Here is a 26852-nt window from a genome sequence, read left to right as displayed (position 1 = left end):
TCTTTTGTTGAAGCCTTTAAGTATTCATATCATAAGTATTATTCCATATAGCTAAACATTTTTATCTATACTTTCAATTGTCCCACTTGGGGATACACATAAAAGATAGTTTAATGATAAAACTGTATGGTAAATGACCACTGAAGTATAATAATGGCCATTCTCTTACAACATGATTATTTAAATGATATATTTTCTCAACCCATCTGTAGGGAAGTTCACAGCATGCTGTTATTACTATGGAATATACAAATATTTTAACAATGTACAACCCTAAAATATCTGAAGGGTTTTGGGGGGGCTTAAAACTTAACCTCGAGGTTATGGTATCAGAACATCTGTGAGCCTGGTTGTTACTTCACATTACATTTTGTTCAGAGAACTTTCTTCTCCTTAGTAAACAAACCATATGCCTTCAGCCTAAATGTCAGTTCCCAATTTCTGTTGTGCCTTGTCTGCACAATCATTTTTAGATGTTTCCATTTTAGCTACAATATGTGCATTTAGCTTATACTGACAGAGAAGTAACATGTAATTTTACTAAGTAAAATAAGATAGTATATTATTAATACCAAAAACATGTTTAATTTTATACATGTTAAAAGTGGCTCAAAAATAACTTTAAAAGAAAAAGTTGCATTTAAAAGGTCTCAGCTAATATATAATTTTACAAGAAAAGGTCTGAAATTCACCTTCATAAAAACATCTAAAGCATATAAATAACTATCCTTTACAGGAAAAAAACAGACTATCAAGCTTACAAAAGAAAAGCAACTTAAATAAAATTCGGTGACTTTTAAAGCATTAGTTTTGTGAGTAATCTTTCTCAATTGGTTCAGCATTTGAGCTTTGCTTGTAAATATCTGAATACAAATAGTTCACAAGTCAAGTTGAAGAACAAACAAATCTTTATTGTCTAGAAATATATATATATAAAAAAAAAAAAAAATCCCGGGGGCTGGGGTCAGGAAAAAAAAAAAAAAACTCCCACAAAATATGCTATTCTCTCATTTCCCCATCTTCTTCCTCTTCTTCCACACCTCTGATATAAAGGACATTATTACACCTGTAAACAGAAAAAGTCCATTTTGTTGTTCCAACCAGAAATCATGTATGATCTGAATTACTATATTTTTTATTATGAAAACACTGAATGCTATATTTATAATATTCTTGTCTTTAAAAATATATATATATTTGTTTTGAAAAAACGTTTTACATAGATATGTTGAAAAGCACATGGCACTGATTTTCCACCATATGGTTGTTATAAAATGACATCTTTATAATTTTCCAAGGGAAATCATTATCAGAATTTGGAGCTTTGAAGCTAGTACAGAAAATGAATATAACAAAAATTCTTACAAACAGCCAGACTCAACTAAAATTCAAAACTAAGTGCCTCCAACAAAGGCCACTGAAAAAGGTTATAGAGCCAGAAAATTTAACATCAACACTAGAAAAATCTTTTGGCCAGTTCTAAAACATTTGAAAACTTACCTTTGACAAGTTTAACAATTTCAAAGACTTCTGAAGTCTAACTGTAAAGTATTATAAGTTAATAGTGATTTTTTTTAAAAATAAGTAACTCCAAAATTGAGGCATTAATATATTTAAAACAGGTATTCCTAATGCTCACCAGTAACTCCTTACATATACCACTGCTGTTTTTTTACCTTATTAAAACTTCACCCAGATGTCCAGACAATGCTCCATCTATGTATTCTTCTGTATTTGCAAGCTTTCAATAAAAAAAAAATGTTAGTATAATCACACAGGAGGAAAATATTACAATACAGCTAATACTGGTGAGAGAACTTATTAACTGAGACCTTTCTATACGAACAACTCAAGTGTATCTATAATTAATAAACAGAAGATGAGCTTTCTATTACTACTGTAGGACTTTTGGTTTCATATAAACCTTCAGTAAAATTAACATTCATGGATGTAGAACAAATAGATAATAAAGCTTGTTTCAACATAAGTTTCTGAATCTCCCAGGTTATGTAAGTTTCAGATATCAAAACTGTGTGGAAGCAGGCAGTCTCTACTTTATGAATAAATTGTGATTAAAAAGTTTTCTGAAAATTCATTCTAAAGCACCAAATGTTAAGTTTTCTCAGAGTCAAACATTATAAAGCATACTGAGGTGTCCAAATGGGTGTACAAAAGCTATTGCTAACATGCCAAATACCTTTATATTAGTCAACATCTAAAGCAGGTAATTGAGTAAGAATTTTCTTCTTTTCTTGCCTTTTAAGAAACAGGGTCTCACTGTGTTGCCCAGGCTGGAGTGCAGTAGCACAATCATAGCTGACCAAAACCTCCAACTCCTAGGCTCCTCCCACGTCAACCTCCTGAGTAGCTAGGACCAACAGCATGTGCCACCGAGCCTGGCTACTTCAAAAACAATTTTGCTATATTGCCGAAGCTGGTCTGGAACTTCTGCCCTCAAGTGATCCTCCTGCCTTGGCCTCCCAAAGTACTGGGATTATAAGTATGAGCCACCACATCTGGCCAATGAATAAGAACCCTTTTTTTAATTTTATACTAATAAATAGGGGAAAAGAGGTTCTTAAGAGAAAGTTAAATAGTTAAGTTTGACCTTTACAGTTATTTTGTTGAACTCTATTACTTCTAATTTTATATCAAAATGTTTAGCTTTCCTTCTACACATATAGGTAATAAGCTTTACTTGTAATTAAAAAAAAATCACAATCAATGCCACCTGGGACTCAGAGACCGAACTAAGAGCAGTGAAGGGAGAGGGAGGTTTCCTTCACAAACAAGCATGTGGAAAAGGAAACGAAAAATAGGGCTTAACAGTAAGGATTAAATTAGGATGTAACATAAAGCATGAAAAACATGTTAATGAACACTACTGATGTTACTCCCTCTCTTACAGAAAACAAAAAGTAATCTACATTATCCAGATGATACAGCTTTGTCTGAAATATATGAGGTTGTTGAGACAATTAGTTTGTATGTAACGGCTATAAGAAATAATATTAAGAGCAATTAATTTTCTGTAAAAGGTAACTACAACATTTAACTGGTTTCTAAACAATAATGCTCCAAATACTTTCTATCATGTATTAAATTCAGTCTTCACCATCACTCAACAGGCTCTCTATGTCCACCATTCCAGCCTTTCTATCGTTCTTCCCTTAACTCAATCTGCTCTGGCCTTCTTGCTATGTCTTGAACATACCCAGCACACTTCTGCCACAGGGCCTTTGTACTTGCTGTTCCCTCAAACTGGGATGCTTTTCCCCAAACACTCACCTGAGTTGTACACTAATTCTGGTATCTTCCAGAATTTGTTTCCTCAGAGAGGTTGTCCTATATAATATTGCACATACTGTCTATCCCCTTTTTCTTCATGGATAGCATCTATCACACCTGTTACCACATTATATTACCATCTCCCACTACTAAAACATAAACTCTGGAGGGCAGGGACGTTGCTTTGTTCAATGCTATATTCATAGTGCCAGTCACATAATGGGAGTCAATAAATATTTGCCAAGTGAACAAATTCAAATGCTGGTATCAATATGGTTGACTACTCAAAGTGGTTGGTTACCCGGTATTTTCTAACTCTAGCAGGCTCACTAGCAAGCTATACTGATTCTAAAACAAATATTAAGTGGTAATTCTTCTATTATTGAGATGTTAATTTCCATAGCATAAAATCCACTCTTTTAAAGTGTACAATTCAGTGGCTTTTAGTATATTCAAAAAGCTGTGCAACTATCACCACTAATTCCAGAATACTTTCATCACAATTCATTTACGTCCCAGATTTTTCTATGGTCTTGGTAAATGATTCCTGTTTTAGGAAATTTTCCAAACCCAAACTATGCTTTGGGGACCTTAGTGTCCTGTGCTTAGGTGGTAAATGCTTAAGTTAAGGAAAATCATCGCTCTCTGCCTACTTAATGTACTCCTTTCAGCACTCTTCTCTCAAGTATGGAATCCTAGGATTCCTGATTGGATTGACCAACTGTCTTGATAGCCTTTAAAAACCTGGCTGGAACTGTTTACAATAGCAAAGACCTGGAACCAACCCAAATGCCCATCAATGATAGACTGGACAGGGAAAATGTGGCACATATACACCATGGAATACTATGCAGCCATAAAAAACGATGAGTTCATGTCCTTTGTAGGGACATGGATGAACCTGGAAACCATCATTCTCAGCAAACTGACACAAGAGCAGAAAATCAAACACCGCATGTTCTCACTCATAGGCGGGTGTTGAACAATGAGAACACATGGACACAGGGAGGGGAGCACTACACACTGGGGTCTGTTGGGGGGAACTAGGGGAGGGACAGCAGGGGGGTGGGGAGTCGGGGAGAGATAGCATGGGGAGAAATGCCAGATATAGGTGAAGGGGAGGAAGGCAGCAAAACATGCTGCCATGTGTGTACCTATGCAACAATCTTGCATGTTCTTCACATGTACCCAAAACCTAAAATGCAATAAAAAAAAAAAAAAAAGCAAAAAACAAACAAACAAACAAAATGGCTGGAAACTACTACTATTAAAAAACAACAAAAAACCCTAACAACTAATTTTTTAAATGTGCAAAAGACATAAACAGGCGTTTCTCCAAAGATAAACAAACGGCCAAAAAACACATGAAAAGGTGCTCATCATTAGTCATTAGGAAAATGCAAATCCAAACCACGGTAAGATACCACTTCACACACATTAGGTTAACTATTTTATAAACACCCATAGAAAATTACAAGGGTTGGTGAGGATGTGGAGAAACTGGAACCCTTGTGTATCGCTAGTGGGTATGTAAAACCACGTAGCTGCTGTGGAAAATAGCGTGACAGAAAAAAAAATTTTTTTGAGACAGGGTCTTATTCTGTCATCCAGGCTAGAGTGCAGTGGTGTGATCACGGCTCACTACAGCTTCAGCCTCCCTAGGCTCAGGTGATCCTCCCACCTCAGCCTCCTGAGTAGCTAGGAATACAGGTGACCACACCACCATGCCTAGCTAATTTTTGTATTTTTTTGGAGAGATGCAGTTTCGCTATGTTGCCCAGGTTGATTTCAAACTCCTGGGCTCAAGCAATCCACCGCCTTAGCCTCCCAAAGTGCTGGAATTATAGGCATGAGCCACCATGCTTGGCCTCCTTAAAAAATTAAACATAGAATTACCAGTAATCCAGTAATTCCACTTCTGGGTATATACCCCAAAGAGCTGAAAGTAGGGACTCGAACAGATATTTGTACAATCATCTTCACAGCAGCATTATTTACTACAGTCCAAAGAGGGAAGCAACCCAGCGTCCACCAAGAGGCACACGGAACAGAAGGTGGTATATCCATACAATGAAATATTATTCAATTAAAAAAGGAATGAAATTCTGACACATGCTGCAACATGGATGAACCCTGAATAAAACACTACGCTAAGTGAAACAAGCCAGACACAAAAGGATAAATATACGATTCCACTTAGATGAGGTATTATGCACAGTTCAATTCATAGACATGTAGAATAGTGGTTACCAGGGGTTAGTTAGGTAGAGAAAGGAATGGAAAATTACTGTTCAGTGGGCAAAAAATTTCACTTTGGGATGATAGAAAAAGTTCTGGAAATGGATAGTGGCGATGGTTACAGAACAATGTGAAGGTACTTAGTGCCACTGAATTACACATTTAAAAATGGTTAGAATGGCAAAATTTTAATGTTATGTTTTACCACAATAAAGAGAAAATTAATTACAAAAAACCCCACCAAAACACATGGCTGAATCATTTACAGAAACTCGTTTAACAGACATACAGTCAGTTCAATTCCTTTGGCACATCTGTCTTTCCCCTGAAGGAATGAATTTCCTCAATAGCTTTGGTGTTGTACCTTTAGCATTCATTAAAAGACTAAAAAATTTCACTTGAAAACTTTCTTTCAGGGCTAAATGATGGGAAAAGTTTTGTTTTCTCCAGCAAAGTAGTGTGTTTCCTTTATGGTATTATTATGAATCAAATGTCTGAGCTCTTCTTACTTTAACTCCTAGGAATAAAATCTGTGGCTGAATTCCGGTTTAAGCCCATGTCTTGTACCTAGTATATCACGGTATCCTCTCTGGCCTTGACTTTATTTTTGAATTCTGCCATATATTTGTCAATTTAATTGTATGTATTCTCATTAGTCAGACTAAACCTTTGAGGAATAAGGTGAAGCAAAATCAATGCAATGTTATGACCTTTACAGCTTACCTGCATGTTCATGTAGCCATCTACAGATACCAGGTAGCCCTTGTACTCCATTCCCCACTTAAGTTTCACCATAACTGGCTTTCCTGTTAGTCCATTGAGGAAAGGTTTGGGATTGAGGGGTAAACTCTGCACAAAGAACAAAAAAGGATCCAATTAATTCTTTTTCCTCCCACCACCAAATCCCTTCTGCCAAATCACCAATATTTTCTGGTGTGCAAATGAAGAAAACATAATTTTCACTTTTATTTGTTGAAGATGAGTACCAGGGAAATTTAAATATCCCGTTAGCCAGTTTCACCTTTAACCCATCAAAACAAAATACTATTCACTTAAGATACACTGACTACCTACATCACTCACTGTTCTAAGCTTGAAAGAAACAAAGATAAAGGCACTAAAAAAAAAAAAAAAAAAAAAAAAATTCAGGCCAGGCACGTGTCTATCATTCCAGCACTCTGGAAGGCCAAGGCAGGGAAATCACCTGAGCCAGGAGTTCAAGACCTGCCCAGGCAACATAGGGAGAGCCCCCCCTCACCATCCCTACCGAAAATAGTCAGGTGCGATATACACACTCGTAGTCCCAGCTACTAGGGAGGATAAGGTGGGGGACTGCTTGAACCCAGGAGTTCAAGGCTGCAGTGAGCTATGATCAAGCCACTGCACTCCAGCTTGGGCAAGAGCAACACTGTCTCTTAAAAATAAATAAACAAATAACAGTCCCTGTCAAGAAGCTGGAGATGGGGAGGGGAGCGCCTCATGTACAAATAATTACATTGCATACTGCAATGCAGTAAGAGGAGATATGCTAGGCACAAGGGTACCAAAGCAATCCATGCAAAAAAGGAAAGGTTGCCTTAAGTAATATCTCAGTTTTAAAGGATAAGAGTTTATTCCCAGAGCTGGGGGGAGGGGGGGAATGCTGTTCCAGGCAAGGGTAGCAACTTACAAAGAGAACAAGATGATTTGGGGACATACAAAGAATTCAGCATTGTCAGTCAAAGCCCCTAATACAAGACTGCAGAAGGAAGCAGAGGGCAGATCACGCTTGACAGTCTTTAACTGTGGAAGGTAGGGCTAGGTCCTATCTGACTTTACAGCAATCGCCTAATGTTTGTTTATTCAACAAACCATTAGCATCTCCAGTGAATTCAGACATTTTTAGGCCCTCATCTGCTCACTCACCAAAGAAAGAACAGAACTCAGAAACTTGGCTACTAAACTAAGATAAGCATATTGAGAGTGATCTTGGCATAGTGTTACTCCAATAACCTAATGGGTCTCCAGTTTACATTCTCCAATTTATTATCCACCACGGCAACTATTAGTTTTCAAAGTGCACATCAAATTATGTCATATGTCTGTTTAAAATGATTCAATAGCTTCTAATTGAATTAGAAGCCACTATTATTGCAAGTGGCTGTACCTTTCCGTCAATTTCTCCAATTGACCAAGCTTTCTTTCCGGCTGCAGGTCTTACGCTCCTATTCCCTGTGCTCGGTACACTCCTCCTGCTCTTTAAAGGGTGGTATTTCAGGACATTTAGGTCTCTGGTTAAATTCCACCTCCTAGGGAGGCCATCTCTGACTAAGCCTCTAATGTCTAACGTGCACCCTCACAGCCTCCGGTCTACAAGCTTCTTAGCACTTGTTATTTGCAACTGCATATTTGTTGTTTTTTGACTAACGTCTGTCTTCCCCACCCGACTGAGTTAATCTAGAGCATGGCTGTATAGCTACTTTCACGGAATTAAAGCGAATTTTGGAGAGTGGTTAGTGAGAAGTGCAAACTCAGTTTTACGCCGACCCTGAAGCCCCAACCAAAAATAACCCAGACTGGGATTCAAACAAAGAGGAGGCAGCAGGGGCACTCCTAGGAAAAGAAAGGCAACGGGAGGAGCACGCGCCTCAGAAACCCCAAGAGCAGAATGAAAGGAGCTGGCGACCGGGTGCGCGGCGCCTCACGCGGTTGAATGGGAAACGCGCGAAGCAACCATCAGGCCCCGCGAAACTGGTCTCCCGCCTCTTTCTCCCCGCTTCTCCCGCCGTTCTCTTTCTCCTTACCATCGTAACCACGGGCGAATGCTGCAAGCTACTCGCTGCCAACCAGGCCGCCGCTCGTCCCTCGTGACCACAGCAGATACCGCCAGTCCCGAACCGCTGAGCTGCAAGAGAAATGGCCGCCAAACAAGAGTATGACCTTTCACCTCCCACCACGGCCCTTCTGGCCTCTGTGATTGGACGCAAAGAGATGCGTGCTGATTGGAGGAGGTGGCTGGACAGTATCTCCTGGCAACCAGCAGTGGTGTAAGTTTGTGCCTTGCCGGAGGCGCTTCGGCCTTGGGAAACCCGCTCTGAGGGTCGCCGCAAGGCAGCCAAGGACTAGAGGCCCGCCGGTGTTTCTAAATGTGCTGCCCCTCCCCTAGGGATGGTCGGGGAGAGGCTGTGTGCCCTTTAGAGCGGACGGATGTGACTTCTCCCCAGCTTGGCTAATGGGGATTTACTTTGTCCTTTTACACCAGTGAGAATAAGTTCGGAGTCCCAGAGTTCCTTTCTCACTCTTCCAACAGGTTCCATGATTTGGGGGCGCCTCTGCCGCAGGCCCTTTCTACCAGAGGGTTTTCTTTAATGCAATATCCATTTCAACCCCTTTTAAAGGAATCGGGGGTGGGGGTAGCCAGACTAGATTAGGGACCGCGAATCGCACCGAAGGGAGTAGGGGACAGAATTTCTTTCGAACGATGCCAAGTTGCGTCTAGGATACGGTGTCTTGTCCTCCCCCATCTCCCACCTTCCTTCCTTCCTTTTCTTTTTTTTTTTTTTTTTTTTATAACTTTTTTGAAACATGTTTTATAATGCATATTCTTAAGACTCTTCTTCCTGAAAGGAATAAAGAATTAGTTTGAGATTTCTGTAAGGGATACCTTTATATCAGTTAGTTGCTAAGTTTAGGGTACCGAACAGCTTCCAATTCAGATCTATAAACAACGAAATAGTTTAGCGAAACCACATACACAGGATTTGGAGGTAGCAGAGAACAATTGTTCTAGAGCCAGACAGACCTAGTTTGAACCCTGACTCCCCGGATGTAACCTTGGGCAACTTGACGTGACCACATTGTCATTTCTTAGCACGTTTACTGCTGCTTTCTATGTTCTTGAGGTCTTTCATTAGTGCTAGAATAATGATACATTGATACTGATGCCTGTAATTATGACAAGTGGAAACTTGCTATTTCCTTCATTAGCTAAAATTTGAAAACCATAATTGATTAAGTTTGCTCACCTTTCTTTTGCATCTCCAGCCGAGACCCGCACGGCCTTCTTAGGTGCATTTGAAATTACCTAAGGGCTTAAGCAGTATTTCCGCTACCGCAGATTAAAACTTTTGATGTTAATGGTGCTATCTGAATTTCACTAGTTTTTCCCGTAATCCTAGTGAGTTCAACTCACTCGGATCTGAAATGCTAAATGCAGTTTTTGGAGAACTCGCCCTTTGGGAAGTACGGCTTTTTTGCAGCCCTGAAGAGATGGATTTGGAATTGAGGATGAAATGTTTGGTATTGAGGCATTGTGGAGCAGTGGGTAAGACTTTGGAGAGGGACTGCATTCGAACTTGCCTCTATCAGGCTGGTGTTGAGCAGTGTCTGAACCCCTGAGGGCCATTGTTTCCTGGGCAGGAATGCAGCTTCAAAAACGGAACCATCTCAGCTTGGTTGTAAAACAGGGCTTGGCCTTGTAAAGGCTCAGTAGACGTTAAATATTATTGTTCACATGAATGTTGAACACTGACAAGACAGTGATTTTCAGTGTAGTTTTTACCAAACAAGTTATTAGAATGTATTCACCCTAAACTTCAGTGGATTTCTCCTTTAGTTTGCCTATTCTTTCATGAATGTTAAGTCTTTGTATAGACTTTGGGTTCCTATTATGTGTCAGGCTCTTTCAACAATTGTGGAAATCTTACCACATCGTCTGATTCGGGGTGACAGCCCTGTTTTAGAGATGAGGAATCAGGCCCAGCAGGTAACTGTTACTGGTTGAGGGTAGCTGTCTGGGTTCCTGGCGTTTTGAACAAAGAATTGGACAAAACGCACAAACAAAGCAAGGCAGCGAAAGCAGAGATTTATTTTAAACAAAAGTACACTCCGGGAGGTGAGCACTGCCTAGTGCAAGCTGCTCAGGAGCATTGGTTACAGGATTTTCTGGGGTTTAAATACCCTCTAGAGATTTCCCATTGGCCCACAACCAGTCTGATTGGTTGCAGGAGGGGACCAATCAGAATGAAGAGTAGGCCCACGACCAGTCTGGCTGGTTGTGGGAGGAGACCAATAAGAGGTACTTTCGTTTTTTCAACTGCCACGCAGAAAGAATGGGGGATGAAATGGGAGTAGTGTCTGTTACCCAGTCAGCATGAATGGGCCTTAGGTTCCCTGCCGCCAGCCCCTATTCTTCTGCCTCCTAACTTGCTCAGGCCCACATACCTGGGTTTTGAAACTGCTTTTTCTACTTTATAAAGCTACCTTTCAAAGACTCAATATGTATTTAGAAGCCTAACTTTTATCTTGAGCTGTTTTCTTGGTGAAGTGAAGCAAAATACTACAATAAACACACTATGTAAAGATAGTGTATTTAAGGTTGGTTTTTCTCTTCATGTTAATTTTTTTTTTTTTGAGACAGGGTCCCACTTGTCACCCAGGCTGGAGTGCAGAGGTGTGATCTTAGCTCATTGCAGCCTTGACCTCTTGGGCTCAAGAGATCCTCCCACCTCAGCCTCCCAAATAGCTGGGACCACAAGCATGTGCCACCACGAGCAGCTAATTAAAAAAATTTTTTTTTGTAGAGGTGGGTCTCGCTATGTTGTCCAGGCTGGTCTCAAACTCCTGGGCTCCAGCTGTGCACCCACCTTGGTCTCCCAAAGTGCTGGGATTACAGGTGTGAACCACCATACTTGGCCTATATTAAATTTTAATCTTAAATACCTTATTAAAATTAAGTGGGCATAGTCATTGATATTTTTCTAATTATAAATATACGAAATTTTAGAAAATATAGAAAGTTCTAAACAATAAACCTAAAATCACTAGTAATCACACCAATCAAAGAAAACAACTGTTTACTTTTATTGTTACGTATGCACTTTTGTTTTTTTACAAGAGACCTATATATAGTTTTTGTTTGTTTGTTTGCTTTTTTTGAAGACAGAGTCTCTCTCTGTCACCCAGGCTGAAGTTAAGTGGTGCGATCTCAGCTCACTGCAACCTCCGCCTCCCAGATTCAAGCAATTCTCGTGTCTCACCCTCCCTAGTAGCTAGGACTGTAGGCATGCATCATCACGTCCAGCTAATTTTTTGCTATATATTTTTAAGTAGGCATGGGTCTTGCCACTTTGCCCAGGCTGACCTTGAACTCCTGAGCTCAGGTAATCTGCCCACCTCAGCCTACCAAAGTGCTACGATTACAGGCATGAGCCACTGCACCCAACCTACATACAGCTTTGTAACTTGCTTTCTTCACTTTATATTGAGCGAATTCTCACATAATTAAATATATTACTAAAATGTGGCTTCATGTCGTCATTATACTTTGTATTTTGCATCTGTGATAATGTATTCTTTTATTATTTCCATTTTCCCTCCTGTTATAAACAGTGTGCACTGAACATACTTGTACATGAATCTTCGAGTGTGTTTTTTATTCTTTACCATAAATTCTTAGAAATACAATTCTTAGGTTAAAAAGCATTACTATTAGAATTTACTATTACTATTTAGAAAGCAAATATATATATATATTGCCACGTTGGCATATGGCTCCACGGAATATCTATCAGAATAATTGGTTCAAATATGGGAGAAATAACAGGATTTATATTTTTCGAAGATGAGATAGAATACATTTTGAGGACATAACAAAATTAGTTCTACCATTACTTCTCCTATAGCTCAAAAATTCCAGTGGTATACAACCATCTAAAAAGGAATTTGTCAAATGATTTAAAAATATTTACAGAGGTGAGTAAAATGAATGTGTGATGTCTGCCCTTGTGGAACTTTAAAACCTCTTGGAGAATAAGGGGACCAATATGTCTTGAATGCCTTTCATGTTATGCTAGGATATTTTATTATGCAATTTGTCTAAATCTTCAAAGTACTTCAAGGTAGGTATTATTATCATCCCCATTTTAGAGATGAGGAGACAGCTTCAGAGAGATTGTATATTTTTGTTGAAAGCCATGTGGAAGGTAACATGGCTCCAAAGCCTAAGGCTTTTCCTTTATACAATGCTGCCAATCCCAAAAATGTGTTTAAGTAGAGTACAAATAAACAAATATACAGAAATACAAATATTAATGCAGGATGAAGAGGACAGCATTTGAGAAGTTACTTTTGAAGTTGATCAGCTCTTCTTTTTATTTTGTTTATTCTCATAATTCCAACATCTTATTTTTTTCTGATTGTGGCCAGAATCATATATAGGTATGGTCAGAATAGGTTGTTTTTTTTGTTTGTTTGTTTTGTTTTTTGTTTTTTTTTTTCAAGACGGAGTTTCGCTCTTGTTGCCCAGGCTGGAGTCCAATGGCATGATCTTGGCTCACCACAACCTCCACCTCCCATGTTCAAGCGATTCTTCTGCCTCAGACTCCAGAGTAGCTGGGAGTCACCACGCCTGGCTACTTTTGTATTTTTAGTAGAGACGAGGTTTCTCCAGGTTGGTCAGGCTAGTCTTGAACTCTCGACCTCAGGTGATCCAGCTGCCTCTGCCTCCGCCTCCCAAAGTGCTGGGATTACAGGCGTGAGCCACCACGCTCGGCCGGGAATAGGTTTAAAGGAGGAAAAATCCAAGATTGGAGCGCTTTCTATCTGGTAGAAGCTTTTTATGTATTTTTTGTCAAACCGGAGAGATGTGGCATTCTGTCTAGTGAAGAAGTTAAGATTCAAAAATATATGAGCTTCCTTGGATCATACCAACACTGAACCTAGATTAGCATTCAAGTCTATTTGGTGGTTCAAAGCCCATTGTACCATAGCAGAGAGACAGTCATAACTCAAAGGCGTAGGGACATAAGAACTCCCTCTCTCACCTCTTGAAGTTTGATATTTGAGTCTGAGAAATTAATAGACAATAGACCAATTACAAGGAGAAAAGGCACAGCATAATTGATTTATGTGCATGGGAGCATCACAGGAAGGCGAATGCCCAATTCTAGTAGCTCTAGACCCAGTAGGGTCTAGAAGTTTATGTACCCTTATTCAGAGGGGAGAGAAGAAAGTGGGATGTAGGCCATTTTAGAAGAGTAGTAAGTGATCTTTACGAGAGATGAATGGGTCCATACAACAGACAATAGTCTGGAACAAAGCTCATTTGGGCTGTAGGTGTGGTGTTTGATTTTCAATCTCTTCCTCTGTGATATGAGTTTAATTTTCCTTGGTTAATGAAATTTCAGTAGCAAAATTGAGGACAATTGTGTTCCTCTTCAGTGGACTGGATCTTTAGCTAGATAAGGGAACTTCAGAGAAGAGTCTCTTCCTGTGCTTCCAGAGAGGAAGAGGGGAAAGAGATGGGGGGTGGGAGAAGGTGGGAGAGAGGCCTTGCTTCTGAGGCTGCTGCTGTAGCACAAAGTATCAGTATGTCAAAGCACCATGCTTTAGGGTACCATTTTCTGAGCCCCAACAAAGGAAACCTGGTATTGTGATTAGGCGCCAAGACTGTCTCTGTCGTGTGCAGATTATCTCTGCTTTAGTCTCCTCATCAGTAAAGAGGATGATCATTTTTTAAAAAAAAAAAATTAATGAGGTGGTGTCTAGCTATGTTGCCCACGCTGGTCTCAAACTCCTGGGGTCAAGCAATCCTTCTGTCTCAGTCTCCCAAGTGGCTGGGATTACAGGTGTACACCACGATACCGGCTCAATACCCATCTTATAAGGCTGCTATTAGGATACAGCATTTGTGGTGTTTATCTGTCTGCTGATACTGAATAGTTTCTGTAGGTAGGCACACAGGCAAGTGAGTAGGTCAATGTGACCTACTAATAATAACAAATATGGGATTACTTGTTTGCTGCTTGCTTAAACTGCTGCTTGCTTAAAAAGTTCTGGGCCATTGGCTCTGATTCTTCAGCTGTGCTGAAATCTACTGTGCTCCTGACTTCTATCTAACTGAGCCTGTCACTTCACCTCATGGGACCTGGGGGGCAGGGAGGCTGACGCAGCTATGAGGATGCTTCTGCTGTTTGCTGTGTGTAATAAACTGTCTTGTTCTGATCCATTGAGTCTCATTGTCTCCTTTTGGCACCTGTGGAGAGATAGCAGGTTTACTCCTTGCTGCCTAAAATTGGGGTTCTCTCCTGACTCTCACAGGGTTCACATTAAATGAAGAACATTAGATGAGACGATATATGCAAAGCAGTACACTATCTGCTCAATAGTCGATGCTCAATAAATGTTTCTTCTCCTACATTTATAATCAATCAAAATCTAACTATCCCCAAAAGCTTTGGTTTAAGGAATGTAAAACCAGTGTAAAAGTTGCACCTTATTTATTTATGGGGAGATCAATCCCTTTATGGACCAGAAAATTACTTCACCTAATAAATCAAGATATAAGAGATTAGTCTAGACCTGAGACCACATTAATTAGTGTGGAGGGACCTGGAGGGAGCTAGCAATCAAGGGCCTGGGAGACAGGTGAGACAGAAAATCTGAATGGACACATACAATTTGTTTATATATATTAAGTCATATTAAAAAGGCAGTATAAGCACAGTGGTTCATGCTTGTAATGCCAGCACTTTGGGAGGCCAAGGTGGGTGGATCACTTGAGGCCAGGAGCTCAAGACCAGCCTGGCCAACATGGTGAAACTCAATCTCTACTAAACCTTGTCTCTACTAAAAATGCAAAAATTAACCAAGTATGGTAGCAGACACCTGTAAGCCCAGCTACTCAGGAGGCTGAGGCACAAGAATCACTTGAACCCAGGAGACGGAGGCTGCAGTGAGCCAAGAAGGCACCACTGCACTCCAGCCTGGGCAACAGAATGGCACTCTGTCTCAAAGAAAGAGAGCAGTATATTCAGCAGCAGAAGATAATGAAAACATAGTATATTTAATATAACATTATGTGATTGTTTTATATGATTGGCAACCTGATAGTTGATAATGCTGGTTCTGGAGGCCAGATTCAAATCTGAGTTTAAATTCTCTCCCCACCCCAACACTAGTAGAGATGTGAGTAAGCTACTCTCCCTCACTAGGCTTATTTTCCCGTAACATAGGGATAATCGTTCCTTTCACTCAGAGTGGTAGTGGATGTTAGGAGTTAATACAGGGCTGTTCCTCTACCCTTCCTGAAGATATGGTTTTAAAACCATGAGATGGAGTGAGCAAAGTAGGCACTTGTGCTGGGGCATGTGGGTAGTCACAGTGGTCCGAATGGAGTGAGAAGAGCAACCACATTAAGACCCCAGCCAGCATAGGGTGTCAGAGCCTGAGCAGGAGGAGAAAGATATCTACATAGGAGGGTGAGCAAACATGGGAAGTTGGTGCCTAAGGAGGTGAGGATGGTGATCACGCGTGATGAGGGGCAGCCCAGCACCAGCCATTGGAGCTCAAGTAGGACGAAGCATCCCCAGAGGCTGGCCTGACATGGAGTATTGGAGCCTGAGTGGGCTACAGAGGGTGTCCACACTAGAGGGAAAAGGGTGGCCTGCTGTGGAGTGTCAGAACCTAAAGGAAGTGAGGAGGATGTCCATGCAGGATGACCTGGTGCACCGTGTCAGGACCTGAATGGAATGAAGAAGAAATGCAGGGGAGGGGACAGTGGCCCAAAGGGAAATTTGTTGCAACACCACTAATCAAAGGAATCAACCTGTAACAATGAGCATATTTCATGCTCAGGTTTTAGTTTCTAGAAACCACTCCCCACTAAAGGAACCAGGGTCCCTTCGAACATTGGCTAATTCCAGTCTCCTTCACTATAGTGACTGGAAGACACCACCTTATTACAATCCAGTGATCAAATAACTGTCATTAGCTATTGGACGAATCAAAATCAGGTGCCACGTGATAAGATGCAAAGAGAAGATGCGTTCTGTGGTATTCTTACCAAAGCCATGTAATTTGAATCTGGAAGTCAGGAAGAATCAGGCAAACCACACTGAGGAACAAAGTGGGCTGCGATGTTCAAGAGTGTCAAGGCCACAGAATGATCTCCAAGATATATTGCTGAAAAAGACAAGGCACAGAATAATTTACAAAATATGCTGCCTCTGCGTAAAAAGAGAGGGAAGGGGATAACAAGCTGTCCATTTCTATGTATGTGCATAAGTATACTGGAGGGTTCCTAAAATACTAAGAACATGGGTTACCTATGGGTGTAGTGAGAACTACACTGAAGGCAGACAATGATGAGACTTTTCACTGTATGCATTTTTAAAAAACTTTTAATTATGAAATTCACATATTAGATTAACCATTTCAAAGTATACAATTGGGTACATTCACATTTAGTACATTCACAATGTTATTGCAACCGCCACCTCTATATAATTCTAAAACATTTTCACAACTTATTTATTTCTTCATTTGTTTGTTTCGAGATAGGGTCTTGCTCTGTCACCCAGGGTGGAGTGCAATGACACGATCTTGGCTCACGGCAACCTCTGCCTCCTGGGTTCAAGCGATTCTCCTGCCTCAGCCGCCGGAGTAGCTGGGATTACAGGCGTGTGCCACCACATCCAGCTAATTTTTGTATTTTTAGTACAGAGGAGTTGTGTCATGTTGGCCAGGCTGGTCTTGAACTCCCGACCTCAAGTGATCTCCCTGCCTCAGCCTCCCAGAGTGCTGGGATTTCAGGCATGAGCCACTGTGCTCAGCCTATTTTCACAAGTTTAAAAGAAAACTCTGTAATCATTAAGCAGTTCCTCCCTATCTTTCCTCTCTCCTAACCCCTGGCAACTCCCAATCTGCTTTCTATCTCCATAAATTTACCTGTTTTGGATATTTCATATAAATAGATACAACACGTGACCTTTAATATCTTGCTTCTTTCACTAAGCGTAATATCTCTGAGGTTCACCCACGTTGTAGCTTGCAATAGTACTTCATTCATTTAAATGTACAAGTATTATTCCATTGTATGTATATACCACATTTTGTTTATCCCTGCACCTGTTGATGGACATTTGGGATTTGGGTTGTTTCCACCTTTTGGCTACTGTGAATTTTGCTGCTAGATACATTTGTGTACAAGTATTTAAGTTCCTGTTTTCAATTTCTTTGGTATATACCTCGGAGTGTGGCATTGCTGGGTCATATCATAATTTCACATTACACTTTTTTTTGAGGAACTGCAAAACCTTTCCATAGCAGCTGCGCCATTTTATATTCCCATCAGCAATGTATGGAGGTTCCAGTTTTTCCATGTTCTCACCAACAATTGTTATTTTCTATTTTTGTTGTTGTTTTAATTATAGCCGTGGTAGTGGTTATAAAGCAGTATCTCATGGTTTTGATTTGCATTTTTCTAATAACTAATGATATTGAGAATCTTTTTATTTGCTCATTGGCCATTTGTATGTCTTCTTTGGAGAAATGTCTGTTCAAATCCTATATACGCTTTTAATGATCTAGTTTTGGAAACTTTGAATGTATTGCCTAATTAAACAGTTTTTAAAATAAAAGAAAAAGCCATTTAACTGTTTTGGATCTTACTTTCTTCCTTTAGACACTGTAGGGATTGGGCTAGATCGCAGCTGTCAACCTTGAAATTATTGACATGTTGGGCCAAATAATCCTTTTTTCTTTCTTTTTCTTTTTGTCTTTTCTGGTTTTTTTTTTTTTTTTTTTGAGATGGGGGGTCTCACTCTCTCACCTAGGCTAGAATGCAGTGGCTCGATCTCAGCTGACTGCAACCTTCACCTCCTGGGCTCAAGTGATCCTCCCATCTCTGCCCCGCAAGTGGCTGGAACCACAGGTGTATACCACCATGCCCAGCTAATTGTTTCTATTTTGGGTAGAGACAGGTTTTCGCCATGTTGCTCAGGCTGGTCAACCCCTGAGCTCAAGCAATCTACCTCCCTGGCTTAGCTTCTCAAAGTGCTGGGATTACAGGCATGAACGACCGTGCCCAGCCACAAATAATTATTATGTGACTTGTCCTGTGCGTAGTAGGTTGCATAGTAGCATCCCTGGCCCCTACCTATTAAACGCCAGTAGCCCCAACCCTACCCAGGTTTGACAAGCAAAGGTGTCTCCAGACGTTGCCAAATGTCTCCTGGGGAGCACAGTTACCCTGAAAACCACTGGAGATCAATGGCCCCACAGGCTCCTGAACCTGGATCAGTTTACAGGTAGTGTTGTGACTTTGCAAACGATTTTCAAAAACAAACAAAGAAAAATAATTAACATATTGTACATTTATTTTGATAAAGCCTCTATAGACTAAGACCTCATGCATCTTTGCTTTTGCTTAGAATGGAGTCAACTTAAAATACAAATACTGGTGGATCACCCTGGGTCAGAAGCTCTGACTGGCATTTATTTATGTATCTGATTATTAAAATGGGAAACAAAGTTAAATAAATGATGTTTTTGAGTTTTGTAAATCAGATTCAATCTGTAGGGGAGAGTAGGTAATAAAAGAAGTCCGTGGATGAAATAGCCGAAAACCACTTAAGTAGGTGATCCGCATTTAAGTAGATTGACTTTCAACATTGTTCTGTTTTTTTGCCATGGTTCCACAGGGTGGCAGTAGTGAGTTTGGAGTAAGATTTTTGTTTGCCGCAGACGCACTTCAAAGATAATCAGTACAAATAGGACTTTGCTGTTTCCAAAACACTAAAGGAAACAAAACAAAACCTCATGGAATTTTCCCCATAGTATCCTGTACAGTCTCCCCCAACCTCCTTCACCGCTTAAGTGTCTCCATTGAATCCAATTTTTAAAAATAAAGCTTATTCTACTTCCTCATCTATTACCCTGTTGCCAGAGGTATCTGACTTCCTCTTCTTCAAAACAAGCCGAAGGCCTAGACATATTAGTTGGATGCTCACCAACCTTCGCTGGTTACTCATGACTAGCAGCCTAAAACAAACTCCTTCATCTCTTTCCATTCTGTCCCATGAACCCCAAAGCTGGCCCTTGGGCCGCCGCCCATGCTTTTTCTCCCAACTGCATGTACCTATACAGAGTATTCTCACCATCTAGAAATCCCATCCTGTTTGCTTAGCCTGAAAAATGCCTCCTCATCTAATCTCCATGGCCCGGCTCAAATGGGCACTTCATATCTGAAGCTTTCTCTGACTGCCCCAGGTCACTAATTGTCCTGTCACATGGGCTCGACACCACCTGTTTTAGCACCAACTATACTCTCTTTTAGAGAAAAGGTATTTTATTCATTAACTCCTTTGTTGTCACTACTAGTCATTCACTAGCACATAATAGGTTCCCTGGTACATAATGGCAAATTTCTGGAATGAATAAATCAATGAATAACTGAATTAAGAGACTTAGGCTTTAAAAATTTGCACCAATTTAAATGATATATATAATATATATGTGCCAAAAAAACAAGGGGCATCAGGGTGTCCACCCTTCTTACTCAAAAGAATGGAATAAACTAACAGTAGAGTATTGCAAATGGAATTAGTGGCTGGATGTCATGGCTCACACCTGTAACCCCAGCACTTTTGGAGGCTGAGGCAGGTGGATCACCTGAGGTCAGGAGTTCAAGACCAGCCTGGCCAACATGGTGAAACCCCATCTCTACCAAAAAATCATACTGTAATCCCAGATACTTGAGAGGCTGAGTCAGGAGAATTGCTTGAACCCAGGAGGTGGAGGCTGCAGTGAGCTGAGATCGCGTCACTGCACTCTGGCTTGGGTGACAAGAGCAAGATTTCATGTTAAAAGAAAAAAAAAAAAAGGAATTATTTGCTTTTATGGAGGCAAGCAGAGTGCTGGAGTCTGTAATTTTATCTATTGCCAAATTTACCAAGTGCTTTGTGATCTATGAATGTGTCTTTTGAAACTTTTATTAGGTCTAACAATTCCTACTTTGTAATTTGTAATTTGAAATGAAACTGGCAGCTTCCTTTTACTCTGTAATCTAGCTAACTGTCTTATGGAACTGGCCCTTTTATGTCTGATTTCTTCCTGTGGCAAGGGAATCCTGATTGCTTTCAAAACGTGTGTTGTCTGCATCATTAATTTGGCACTTATTGGCTACAACTTTGAGAACGCTCATCTTCATTTGTGTATATACCCCCCACACCCCTAATTCACTGTAAGATGTTTGAGAGTGGTGAGCATATTTAGAAGTTTTTGTATTTCGGTGATAATCCAGCTTATTGCCTTATGCATGTATTGTTTACTTACTTTTCTCTCCTTTACACTAGTGGAGGACATTGCCCGATATCTTAGTTGAAGTTTCTATAGTGTTACAAATAGACACTTATTTTTCACTCATGCAAAGTCCAAAAAAGGTATTCCTGCTCAGCACATGGCTCTTCTCCAAGTGGTGATGTGGGACCAAGTCCCCTTTCACCACATGGCTTCTAAGGTCACCTTACTCATCTGCATCAAGACAGAAGGGGCAAGTACACAGAGAGAGGATCATTCACAGGAGATTTTTGTGGGCCAGGCCTAATGCAACACAAATTAGTCTTCACATACTATCGGCTAGAACACAGTCATACGACTTCACCTTGCTCCAGGAGAAGCTGGCAGATGTAGTCTGTCAAGGAAGAAAAGGCAACGTGAACAGAGTGGTCTCTGCCACACTTGGAAAAAAATACTAATAATTAGGTTACTTTTTATAATTTTACTTGCCAAATATGCCATCTATTTTCACTCATAATTTCATTTTATTAACACTCATCTGTTTCCACTACATACTGATACTGTTATCAAGCTTTAATAGTTTATCACCTTTCTCTCGCCTGGGGTATTTATCAACTTAATTCCAATGCTAAAATAGCCACTGTTAACATTTTAAAAATATTTTCTCTGCACATAAATTTGTATGTATTTTAATATAATTGTAGTAATATACACTTTGTATCTTATTTTTACATAACATTATAGCATAAACATTTTCTCCTTCTTAGGAATGTTTCGGGAGCAACTTTTTGTTTTTTATTTTTATTTTTTAGGTAGGGTCTCCCTCTGTTGCCCAGGCTGGAGTGCAGTGGCAAGATCTCGGCTTACTGCAACTTCTGCCTCCTGGGCTCAAACAACCCTCTCACCTCAGCCTCCCCAGTACCTGGGACCACAGGTATGTGCCACCACCCCCAGCTAATTTTTTTGTATTTTTGGTAGAAACAGGTTTTGCCATGTTGTCCAGGATGGTCTGGAACTCCTGAGCTCAAGTGATCCGCCTGCCTTGGCCTTTCAAAGTTCTGGAATTACACGTGTGAGCCACCACGTGTGACCCCAGTAGCAACATTTTTTATGGCTGTATAGTGTCTATGATCTGCTTAGATATTATACCCTTCTTATTGGGGCATTAAGCCGTTTCTTCATTTGTTACTATTGTTGCCTGAGTTCAAATTCTGACTCATTTCCTAGCTAAATGACTGTGGGCTTTCTGGTTCTGGGTTCCTTATTTGTAAAGTGGGGCTGACTATGCTATCTACCTCCCATGGTTTGGGGGGATTAAATTAGTTAATATGTTTAAAGCAGTAAAAGAGTTTTCTTCTGGAGACTTTCATTCATTCATTTTATTATTATTGAGACGGTCTCGCTCTGTCACCCAGGTTGGAGTGCAGTGGTGTGATTTGCCTCTCTGCAGCTCAATCTCCTGGGCTCAAGCGATCCTCCCACCTCAGCCTCCCGAGTAGCTGGGACTACACTCATGTGCCACCTCACCCAGCTAATATATATACACACATACATTGCAGAGGCTGGGTTTCGCCATGTTGCCCAAGATGTTCATTTATTAATTCCACAAATATTTATTCATTGTCATCCTGTGCTAGTCACTATTCTAGGGGCTTTGATACAAAAATTATGAAAGGAAGGGACTATCTAGTGGAGAAAACATACCAGAAAGCAAAGAAATAATTCCATTGCTATGCGCCATAGGGAGATGAACTTCGCCAGGAAATAGAGAAATAGTCAAGTGGAAATCCAAACTGACTTAAGTCAGGAAGGCCTCATTTGCCTAAATTTGCCTACAGACCAATTTGCCAAATGACAAATGTTCAAAAAACTACCAAATACCTAAAACATGCTTTTAGGCTGTTCACAGCAGTGGTTTCACCATCAGTGGCAAGGATAGAAGCAAAGATCCAGTTTGTAAAAAACAGAGAAGACCGCGAATTATTTTTAATGGAAAGTCCACCCACAAACAGTAGGAAGTATCCTAAGGTATGAAATACACTTGAAGTTGATATTCAACTGAGCTAACCTGATAACCCCCTGGGGGAAAACAGCAGCAGCAAAATAACTGCAGTCACACTGCTGTGTAATGAAAATTTCAAAAGAAATCAGTAATTCAGCAAATGTCTTTAGTGATTTGGCCTTCTTCTGGAAGTCAGAGAAATGTTTTGAGTAGATGATATTTAACCTGGGACTCAAATGTGAGAGAAGGCCTAAAAAACTCTTCTATAATTAATACTTGGACAACTCATCTAGTACTTATTACAGACCGTCCTTTATTAGAGTACTTGGGACATGTACTTGATATCTTAATATGAGGTCTTTAGGTGCAAGGTATGTAAAAGTTCACTAATTGTTTATGGATACACGTGAATTGAGTGTGGTGAGACAAACAGGTGTGTCTGTTGGATGACCCCTGAGGCTATCTCTGGGTGGCTTGGCAATGAGCTGGCTAGGCTTGGTGGCTCCCTCTTCCCTCTACAGGGCTTCCAAATGCTAACAGTCCTGGACAATTGGCATTCCTAGCACTGGTGTGCAATTCTGAGCTCGGATAGCTTTCCCTCCTCATGCAAGGCTCTTCTCAGGAAGAGGGAGCAGGCAAGATTTCTGTTCTGGAACACAACCGTTGGAATGTGTAGCCATTCTGAGCCCACACATGTGTGCCCATGAGATGCCAATCCTGCTGCTGACCCTTCTGCTTGTAGATTCCTGACTGCACTGTGTGGCCTGAACCCTTCACACAATTGGGTGACATCCATGGTAGTATTTCACTCTGCCAACATTGAGTGAATGTATAAACAAAATTGAACAAAATGATGATACAACTCAGCTGTGATCTAGATTATCCTATAGGCATGCTATAGAATGGAGTTACAGGTGAAAAGCAATAAAACCTTGTGTATTAGTCTGTTCTCACGCTGCTAATAATGACATACCCCACACTGGGTAATTTACAAAGGAGAGAGGTTTAATGGACTCACAGTTCCACATGGCTGGAGAGGCCTCACAATCATGGCAGAAGGTGAATGAGGAACAAAGTCATGTCTTACATGGTGGCAGGCAAGAGAGTGTGTGCAAGGAAACTCACCTTTATAAAACCATCAGACCTTGTGAGACTTATTTACTATCACCAGAACAGCATAGGAATAAACCACCCTATGATTCAATTACCTCCCATCAGGTATCTCTCATGACACATGGGGATTATGGAAGCTACAATTCAAGATGAGATTTGGGTGAGGACACAGCCAAACCATATCACCTTGAAACTGCAGTCTTAATGCTTGTTTCTCTTCTTCCAAATAGGGAGGTCAACTGAAGATGCTGCCTTTTGTTAAGCATATCACTGCTGTTTCTACTCTCAATTTAGATGTCCATGATACTTTCAGAGAATGAAAACCTCACTAATGATAACCAGATATGTTGACTTTTTTTGGCCTCTACCTATAATAAATTAATTGCATATGCTTTCCTGGCCATTAGAAAATGAATAAATTAATTACTTTCATGGAAGGAAAGGTAATTTTTTTTGTTTTTATTTTAAAACTATTTCAAACTTAAAGAAATGCTGCAGACATAGTACAAAAAATGTTATTTTTCCTGAATTATTTGAGAGTAAGTTGCCAGCATGATGCTTCATCACATCCAAATACTTTAATGTGTATTTCCTACAAACAAGGTGCTATGGTTTGAATGATGAGGGTCCCACAAAAATTCATGTTGAAACTAATCCCCAATGCAACAGTTCTATGAGATGTGGCCTTCAGATTGTGATTAAGTTCCACCTCCATGAATGGGATTAGCACCCTTGGAAAGGGGCTTAAGGCTGAAGGGAGCACTATCTTGCTTTTCCATCCCTTTTCCATGTGAGGATACAACATTCCTCCCCTCCAGAGAATGCAGCAATAGGGTGCCATCTTGGAAACAGAGAACAGCCCTTAGCAGGCACCAGTCCTGCTGGCATCTTGATCTTGGACTTTCCAGTCTCCAGAACCATGAGAAATAAACTTCTGTTGTTTATAAATTACCCAGTCTCTGGTATTTTGTTATAGCAGCACAAATGGAGTAAAACACAAGGACATTTTCCTTTATAAGCACTACCCAAAATCAAAATTGGGAATATTAACAATAACACAAAACTACCATTTAATCATGGATCTCATTCAAGTTCTGTGTTATTCCATTAATGTCCTTTATAGCAAAAGTATCCAATTCAGGATCAGTGATTACATTTAGTTATCTTATCTCTTTAGTTCCATTCAACTAGATCTGTTCTTGACTTTCCTTGACTTTCATTACTTTGACACTTTTGAAGATTACAGGCTATTTGTCAGATAGCTCCCAATTTGGGTTTATTTGATATTCCTTATGATTACATTCAGTTTATGCATTTTTTGGCAGGGATGTCATTGAAGTAGTGCTGTGTTCATACTGTTACATCTTATTAGATAGCCCATATTTCTCCTGGCTCCATTACTTGTGGTATTAACCTTGACTTCTTGATTAGGGAACTATCTGCTAGGTTTCTTCATTACAAAGTTATCTGTTAAAATTGTATCATTAAGAAGTATTTTGTGAAGGTACTTTGAGGCTAGGTAGTCATCTCATTCGTCTTCAAACTTTCACCCACTGCATATTAGCATCCACTGTATTTCTGGGCTAAATCAGTTACTTGTGCTGGCTGTCAAATGGTGATTTTCTGACTCCGTCATTTCTTCTCCATTCATCAGTTGGCATTCCACTGTAAGAAAAACTTTCTCCTTTTCCCACTTGTTTATGTCAGTATGAACTCATAGATCCTATTTTATTTAATGGGTTAATCATGCCATGATTATTTATTTTTATGCCATTTATTTTAAGGACTCATGAATTTCTATTTTATTACCATAGGGATCCATGAGACACACACATTGGGTGCCAGAACATAGGGAATAAATGAGTCCCACATTGGGCACCAGAATGTAGGGAGCCAGCCCTATATCACTCATGGGTACCCTGCGTTTGGTGACAACAGAGGAATGCAAAAAAGACAGATTAAGAGAGACAGTGGGACCAGGGGGCCATCACTTATTACTGGAGGCAGTGAAGGCCCTGAGCTCTGATCATCCACTCTATTTATTGATTACAATCACTTTGATCTATAGGGTAGGGGTGGAGTGATGATAGAGTGAATCAGTGAGCTGGAAGTGAATCAGTGAGCCAGAACTGGCATATCATTCTAAGGATTGGTAACAGTGGTGGTTTGGGAATTTCACAAAACAAGAACATGTGGTTATCTTTAGCTTATTATCTATCTACAGCTGGTGTAACATGGACCTTACATGTAGCCTACAAGTCTGGCTATGTCATAGTGCTATGAAGGGGTTATAGTCCTTGAGCACAATGTTTATGGTAACAGAGCCTAGGTCACCCTGCACTGGAACATGAGGCATGGAGAGGCCTTCTTCCTCAGAGGCCTCCTGTGGCCTTCCATAGTTTGTTGTTCCTTGTTTATATGTTACTTAAAACCAATTTATGTAGGCACTCTGTATGTCCTTTCTCCTTTGCTGTTTTTGCCAACAATTTCTTTACAATCTTACAGTTGTATGAATGTGTAATCTGTTACTATTGCTATTTCTGTGCCTTGTCACTTATCTGAATGGGGGAGACCCCGTTAAGCTATGTTCTGTGTTCTTTTGACATGTCATCATCATTCTTTGAGCATTTCCTTATTTTCTGTCCCAGTAAGATATTCCCTGTCCCAACACTGGAATCAGTCAATTCTCCAAAAAGACCTGCTTCATTTTAGTGGAGAATGGCATTTAGAAAATGAAAGATTCGTCTAGATAATAGGCACGCTTCTTGGTAAGGGGGTGTTGGTGCTTCCAGGCCCCCTCAATGGATAAAACTGGAGAACATATGCATGTGTATATACACATACATACATGCATACACAACCATATCTATACTTGTTTCAATATCTCTATTGAAAATTCCAGTTCAACGCCACATGGCTTATTTTAGTTTTTTCAGCTTCTGTATTCATAGTCCCTTCCCCAACAGTTAGAAAACTGTCTCCCTTCATCCTCAGTTTGTTTACTTACCTGATCAATCCCCTCCATGTAACCAAACTTCCATCACCACTGCCATCCCCCATCCCACTGAACCCCACAAGACAGCCTTGCTTGACTCTAACAGCCTGAATTGGGCCACCACTCCAGAGTCCTCTGACCTCCCCATTCTCACTTTGC

General features: G+C 40.3%; 1 protein-coding gene across 1 annotated transcript; it reads right to left on the bottom strand.

Moving 5' to 3' along the window:
• Positions 1–890: 890 nt before the first annotated feature.
• On the bottom strand, positions 891–20649 carry SNRPF (small nuclear ribonucleoprotein polypeptide F). The gene is made up of 5 exons (XM_032283150.1): positions 20620–20649; positions 8310–8627; positions 6250–6375; positions 1677–1741; positions 891–1066 (listed from the first exon to the last, which is right to left on the bottom strand). Exons 1-5 carry the CDS (start codon positions 20647–20649, stop codon positions 1000–1002), a joined length of 606 nt encoding a protein of 201 aa, XP_032139041.1. The 3' UTR covers positions 891–999.
• Positions 20650–26852: the final 6203 nt, after the last annotated feature.

The sequence above is a fragment of the Sapajus apella genome, unplaced genomic scaffold (assembly GCF_009761245.1).
Source record: "Sapajus apella isolate SASKATOON/1434 unplaced genomic scaffold, GSC_monkey_1.0 scaffold2, whole genome shotgun sequence".
Taxonomy (NCBI): Eukaryota; Metazoa; Chordata; class Mammalia; order Primates; family Cebidae; genus Sapajus; species Sapajus apella.
Note: the sequence above shows the minus strand (reverse complement) of the source record. Positions and strands in the feature narration are given on the sequence as shown.